General features: G+C 37.5%; 1 protein-coding gene across 1 annotated transcript in view; it reads left to right on the plus strand.

Annotated features, from left to right (window-relative positions):
- Plekha3 (pleckstrin homology domain containing A3) overlaps window positions 1–5,889 on the plus strand; it is a 33,551-nt gene extending 27,662 nt beyond the window's left edge. Inside the window, exons 7-8 of the mRNA XM_008855343.2 lie at window positions 1,320–1,435; window positions 4,600–5,889. Coding sequence (XP_008853565.1) covers window positions 1,320–1,435; window positions 4,600–4,724 — 241 coding nt within the window. The 3' untranslated portion in view covers window positions 4,725–5,889. The remainder of the gene's footprint in view (window positions 1–1,319; window positions 1,436–4,599) is intronic.
- The last annotated feature ends 1,820 nt before the right edge of the window (window positions 5,890–7,709 follow it).

Raw genomic sequence — 7,709 nt, forward strand, 5'->3', positions numbered from 1 at the left:
CCTGAGTATAAAGCATTTTAACTGAACTTTACAGAAAAATGGAAGCTAAGTCATTTGGTGACAACCTTTTATTTTTAGGATAGAAATATTTTTAAGCTGTATTTAATTCTTTTTGCCCTATGAAAGAAGGTATAAAAAGTAAAAACTAGTATTTTTTCTTGATGTATCAAGGTAGTGCTAAGTACAGTAATGTTGGGCTGTTGTAAAATAGAAGCTGAAGTGCTGGCAGGTAATAGTGATTTATCCCTCTATTGACATTTTTAGACTGATTTTTGTTTTAAAATTTTTTATTTATTTTTATTTTATATGTATGAGAGTGTTTTGCCTGCGTGTATGTGTATCTGTGTCTTGCAGTGCCTATAGAGGCCAGAAGAGGGCATCAGATCCTCTGGAACTGGAGTTATGGATGGATGTTAGCTTTCATGTGGGTGCTGAGAACCAAACCTCGGTCCTGTTCAAGAGCAGCCAGCACTTGCTCTTAATTGCTGAGCCATCTCTCTAGCCCCTAGAGTGATTTTTCTTTTCTTTGGGGTGGCAGATTTTGTAGCCCCAGATGGCCTGGAACAAACAATGTAGCTCAAACTGACTTCACTCTCAGAGTTCCCACCTCTCTCCGCCTCCTGAGTGTGGGGATTAAAGGTGTATGCTGCCGCACCTGGCTCTGTAGACTAATTTTTTAAAATAGTATTTTGCTTGTTTTGTTTTTCAGACAGGATCTTCTGTAGCCTAGGCTGGTTTCAAACTGGCTATATTGTCTAAAATGACCTTGAACTCCAAAACTTCCTGCCTTTACCTCTCCAGTACTGGGATTACAGGTGTGAGCTGCTAAGCTGGTTTATGCAGTGCTGGGGATTAAACTCAGGGCATCATGCCAGACAAGACACTGTACCAACTCAGCTACATGCCCAGCCTCTAAAAGTGTTTCATCTAGCCTCCATTTTGCCATCTTTGTCTTCTGTTTCTGTTGAGTTTACCTCTAACATCTTCTCTAAGCTTTTTGTCATTCATCAGATTTAGATTGAGTTTAGGTGTATGCACTTTTAAACTCCATAACTTAATTTTCAAATATTTGCAAGCCACTTGATGTGTCACTGCCTCACTGGACCCTCTGTCTAGAAGTCACTTCTTCCTGTGTTCCTTTCCTGTTTGGTTCAGTTCAGAGCTATCTTCTCCAGGCTGAAGTCCAAGTAGAATCCCCAGCTTGCACTTCTGAGTTCTGAATGAAGAGAATGTTGCTGAAGAGAAGTCATTTAAAGTCCTAACTAGGAAAAGGTGTTAGTTAGCACCTTATAACTTAATGCTCTTCATTTAATTTGCAGGAGTAGCTACTCCGTCAAAGAACCAGTGTCAACATTTCACCGACTTTCTCAGCGACGCCGAAGAACCTACTCGGATATAGACTCTTGTAATGATACTCCCCCAGAGGACCCAGACAGTAAGTTAGACAGGTTCTGTGGCTTTCTGTGGCCTCTAGCAAAATTGTCACAGGTTCCTGTAATTTCTGAGAATGAAGCATACTGTCATTGAACACTGGATAAATTCCTCAGTTTAGAGGGAAGTGAGCCCTGCACCTCCAACAGTTGCAGCTGCTTACATGACCTCTTCCTCACAGCTTTGTTAAGAGGTACTGAGGATTGCTCTGTAAATACTGTATCTAGAGATGTATTTATTGGGTATCATAGTCTTTTACTTACTACATTCATATTTTAAAACATCTCGAAAGCATGAATTAAAGATAGACTTCTAGAGGAAAATAAAGGCAAGGTCTAACTCCAAAGAAAACAATCACTTATGCTTCATTACTTAGCTGTCTTGAAATGGCTGAATAATTTTGTGTGGTGGTAGTAATGAATTATTATAACGTTCATTCCTATGCCTTTTTCTGTCGCATTACAGAGACAGCATACTGTGATTTTAGGAAGTTTTAGTGATTTGTTAAAATTTCTATTTGCCTCTAAGGAGCAAAATTTTTGACAAAGTATCTACTTTGATTGTAAGAACCGTGATTTCCAGGCAATACAAATATGGTTTTATGATTGCATCTTCAAGAATAGACTTACTGTTTTGATTTTTTTTTTTTTTTTTTTTTTTTTTTTTGAGGCAGAATCTCCCAGTAGCCTGAGCTGGCCTGGAACTCACTATGTAGACCAAGCTGGCCTTGAACTCTTTTAAAAAAAGATTTTTTGTTTTTTTTTTTTTTTTTTTTTTTTTTTTTGAGACAGGGTCTTCCTATAACCAGCTGGCCTAGAACTGGCTACATAGACCAGGCTGGTCTTGGTCTCACAGACATCCACCTGACTCTGCCTCCCAAGTAGACTGTTTGTTACTTTTTAAAATATGTTATTACCTCCCATGAAGCTTGCAGAACAGTTCCTAATTAAGGAACATGTTGTTCTCCAAGACTTCATTTGAGGTCAGTTGTGTGGAACAGAGATTTGATTTGCACACTAAATGGCACACTAAATGGTGGTTAGATTCTTCAGACAGCTAAAGAATAGTATAACTGATGGGGAGAAATGGTGACAGTACATTTGTAGTATTTGATTATATTGACAACATGATAGAGTTGTTTCACTTAAGAAAGTTAAGCAGGCAGAATTGAAGGAAGATGTAGACTTCATCAAATGAAGATGATTCCAGGCAGAACTGCCGACCATTTCAGATGTATTTTCAATTTCTTTTCTTCTTTTTCATGTGTTTATGTATGTGGTGTGGGTGTGTTTGTGGGTTCATGTATGTGCTGGGGCCCAAGGTTGATGTTGGAGATCTTGGAGATCTTCCTATATTGCTTTTCCACCTTATTCTTTTTTTGTGTGTGAGGCAGTATCTCACTATGTAGAACACGTGGACCTTGAACTAATAGATCGACCTGCCTCTACCTCCAAGTGCTAGGAGTAAAAACATGCCTGGCTTCTTTTGGGGCATGATCTCTTAAACCCAGAGCTTGCAAATATGGCTAGTCTAGTCAGCTTGCTCTAGGGATCCCTTTTCTCCATTTTCTGAGGCTGGAATTACAGGCGAGCCATCATACCTGCCAGGTCTTTATGCTTGTGCAGTAAATGACTTAATTGATGAACCATTTCCCTAGTCCATTAAAAAATATTTTATTATTTTTATTTATGTGTATGAGTATGCCTGCATGTAGGCAGGTGTACCATGTCATGCAATACCCATGGAAGTCAGAAGAGGGCATCAGGTCCCCTGGAACTGGAGTTACTGAGGGTTGTTAGCTGCCATATGGGCAAGAGCAGCTAGTACTCTTAACTGCTGAGCCATTTCTCCAGCCCCCACCCCCAGTTTTTCTTTTTTGAGACAAGTTCTGGCTGGCCTTGAACCTGATTCATGGACTAGTCTAACCTTGAGATCTTTGCAGGCCTCCAGCCTCTGTCTCTCCAGTATTAGACTATAGGCATGTATCATCATGTCTGGCTCATTTTCAGAGATTTAGAAGGCAAAGGCATTCTTAAATGCCCATTAGGACTTTTATCAAGTCAGTGACATGTACATATGAATACATATATACATAAAACTCAGCTCACCCAGTCTTCAGGGTGAGAAACATCATCCTTAAGTTTCTTTCTGCCCTCTTTTTGTTAAGACAGAGTCTCCTGTGACCCAGGCTGACCTCCAACTCTTTCTGTAGAGGAGGATGACCTTGAGTTCCTGGTCCTCCTGCCTCACCTCCTGAGCTAGTGCTAGGATATACTACCAGACCTGATTTACTCAGTGCTGGGAATTGGACCCAGGGCCTCCTTCATGTACGCCACCAACTGTACTCCAACTCTAATCCGGTTGAAAGTCCTTATATGAGAATATTCTTCTTGTTAAAATAAATGAGACTTGGTGGTACTTGGGAGGCTGAGTCAGAATTACTGTGAGTTTGAGGCTAGCTTGGCCTATGTCCTGAGTTCCAGGCCACCCTGGGCTATAGAGTGAGACTTTGTCTCAAAGAACAAAACTAAATAAAGAGCCCCTCCCCCGCCCCCCCCAAAAGAAAAAGAAATGGTCTTGGTAAATTCAGACAGTACATGTGGAACTACTACTGCCTTGGAATGGATGCTGCTGCCAGTGCGTTCAGCTGTGTAGCTGTGTTCATTGGAGGAGTCGCAGTGATGGCTGTGTTCCATATAAAAGGGAGAACTTCCAGCGTAGGTTATCTTGTTAGCTTTGCTTGGAAAGTCTCCATTCTGCTTCAAATTGTGTGATCTTGGAAAAAGCATAGAACTGTTTTTGGATCTTTGCCAAAAACAAGGACAATACTAACAGCATAGAGATAATGAGGCTGAAAAGGAATAGTTAGGAAAGGTTAAATAATTCAGCAAATATGCATTAATGGCCCATAATATACCAGCCTTGGTCCTAGCAGTGTATAACACACAAACCTCTACTTCAGTTAATTACATAATGTATCTTATGAACGCTGAAGTTTCTTCTCATGACTGTCAGTAGTAGAAAAGTTAGATTGGTAAGCACACAAATGAAAGATTAACAGGAAACTAAAGAAATTTTATTTTCCTGAACAGACTTGAAATATTCTTTCAGAGAGGACTGGCGTTAACATTACTAAGATGTTTAACCTTTTAATCACTTTCTTCACAGGACCTCTTCACTGTTCAGGAAACACACTTAATGGAGATTCGGCATCAGTAACCATTCCTGAAGAAAGCAGACTTATGGCCAAGACACAATCTGAACCGGGAGACCCTCTTCCATCCTCTTCTTGAGGAAACCGAAGTGTCCAACTACCCCTAAGTATTGCTATGCAAAAGCTGCTGTAATTCAACTTGTTATAGGGAGTAGTTTTTCCCTTTACTTAGGATTTCTCTGCACTTTATAGAATATTGTAAAACAAACAACCCACATACTTTTGAAGTGTATTTTATCTTTATATAGTTTATTTGCAAGAGTATTTTCCTAATAACTTCACGGTATGAATGTGCATCTTTTTTTTTTTTTAAACAAATGATGGTGTAACATTTTGACATCCATAAGGACAAATGTAGATATTTTTCTAAAAAACTGTGAGGGACTGACAGCGTGGTCAGTGTGTATTGTAGCTTATAAATATGAAATCTCACCAGGTTTGTTTGATGGAAATGTGGTATGTAACTTGTGCCATGGACCAAAAGGTCGCTTCACCCGAGCTTAAAATAAGGTACGAGAGCAGCTTGATGGTGATTGTATTGTTTTCCTTTAAGCAAAAAGGAAACACTTAATATTCTAAATATCTTTAGCCCAAATACCATGACATATTAGGCATTGAAAAAAAAAAATCAGACTCTGCTGTCCTTCATATGTGAAGTTGACACTACTGATTTGTCAATACCAAATGTCAGGTTAAATATTTAATTTTTATTTATTTATTTTCTTAGATGACTGCATTCTAAATTTTATGACCTACCAAATTTAAGATGTATATGCGTTGTTGTTATTTACATTGTTCTACAAGAGGCAAGTGTTGTGGTGACCTTGTTCACTTATACCAGAGAAATAAATGACTTTCAATGGAAAAGAATTTTAGTGCTTTTTTTTTCCTAAAATAGACATTAACCTGCTGTTGTGAGGTATTATTTGCAGTTCTTTAGAATATCTAGAGACATTTTTAACTTATGAATATTTATACAAAAAAGAAATTCTGTCAAGGTTACCGTTTTATATCATTTGAGAATGGCATTATTTAATTAGGGAGCAATTTGTATTTTGGGTGGTGCCTGTCGTATCTCTTATCAGTATTTGCCCTGTGGCCTGTTTTTGCATTTTTTTTTTTTTTTAATTCACTTTGGGATGACAGTTTTGTCCCAGGTCTTGGAAAAGCAGCACTTTAACACACATTAGTTTTGTGTTTTTAAGTTAGTCATGTTTAATAAATATGTGGTTTTTACATTCAAACTCATCATATAATGCATTATAATTTTTACATTTATTGATACTCTGCTAGTCTTTATTAAATGACTGTAGTGTTCTTTACTGATTTGGTTTTGTTTCAGTGTCAGGCCTGCAGGTGAACGTACATCAGGCATACTTTTAGCTTTTATTGTTTATGAGCTTAGAATGGTGTAACCAGATATTTAGTAAATATTTAACATTTACTAAAATAAATCTTTAATTTTCCTTATGTTTAAAACAAACATTATATACATTAGTATGTATTTAGATAGATTGCTGCTAAAAGTGTTTGTGATTTTAAATAGTGAATGGGTCATTAGAGTACTCTGTGTTCAGGGGATTATTTTCCTACTCATAACTTGAATTTTGTGTATTTAATTAGAAAAAAAAGATTGATAATATAGTAAGTTTTCATACTGAGTGGATAGTAGTCTTTTTTCTTTTTTTTAAAACACAGAAACTTGCAGAATATGGTAAGACTATGAAGGTCAAGGTGCTGATACTTTTTCTGGTAGTTTTGTTTTCTTAAAGGTTTATGTTTATAATAAAAGTACTATATTAAGCTTTTAAACTCACAGAAACATAGGAAAATTCATTTTTTATTGCTTAACCCAAATAGATAAATTTGTGAATGATGTTTTAAAAATAGTTTAAAAATAAAGCAATCATTTTTAGTTGTATTCTGTTTCTTAAACACACACACACACACACACACACACACACACACACACACACACATGCGCGTGCGAGCTGGCTTAAATGGGTATGCTGAGTCCTGAGAGTGATTTTCATTGTGACCTGGAACCCCTTGTCCTTTAAGAACCAAGCACATTTGTAGAATCTTTCTTTCTTTCTTTTTTTTTTTTTTCAGGGTATATATTGTGATTTATGTGTGGATTTGGATTGTTTTTCTTTGAGATAGGTTCTTGCTGTGTTGCTCAGGCTGACCCTGAACTCCTAGGCTCAAGGTTCCTCATGCCACAGCCTCCAAAGTAACTAGGACTACAGGTGCACACTACCATACTTGGTTTATATCTAGGTTTTAATCAGTGAATTAGTAGCATAGAGTAACCTGTGAAGCTTAAAGGAATTGCTTATGCAGAACCAATTGTGCCTGACCTTCCTGAATTTTCAATGAGCCGAAAGAGAACAATTTTATAAGAATCTTAGTTCATCATGTTTTTCTAGGATCTGTAGTCATGGACTATATCTTTGTTGCTTAGTCTAGACCATGGGATTGTTGATAAATCTGGGGACTCGTGATGTATCTGTGGTCTTCTAAGCAGAACAAGTACTTAGGTTCATTTCAGGTACCTGATCCCTGTACACTGCGCTTTCATGATTAAAGGGATCTTGAGAATTGTTCTCAGTGAATTTGATTTGAATTTTGTTGCATTTTGTTGAGTTATTGGTTATCTTCAACCTGGACAAACCCAGAAGTGGACTCTATTAGCAAGTTTAAATCCAAAGAAAGAGATAAACTGTATTCATCCCCCAAAAATGCTTTGGAAACTGGGGCCCTGAATTGTAGTCTTTCACTGAACATTATCACATTTAGAAATTTAAATATCATCATAGAATCTCAGGAAACAGCCTTGTGGTATGTTAATATAGGCTGCTGTTTATGCTAACGATATATATATATATATCATTCACTTGGACTCTGTCAGTACTTTTATTTAATAAGGCATCTCTGAGTCTGTCATTTGAGCCTAGCTCATGGGAGTCGTGTGGAGGGGCATGCCCTGGGTTGAGAGGAAACCAGATTGGACTGAAAGAGTTCCTTCCAGGAGGCCCTTTAAACAATTCTGGAGCTTAAAAAA

This window comes from Nannospalax galili, unplaced genomic scaffold (assembly GCF_000622305.1).
Source record: "Nannospalax galili isolate Female #2095 unplaced genomic scaffold, S.galili_v1.0 scaffold346, whole genome shotgun sequence".
Classification (NCBI taxonomy): Eukaryota; Metazoa; Chordata; class Mammalia; order Rodentia; family Spalacidae; genus Nannospalax; species Nannospalax galili.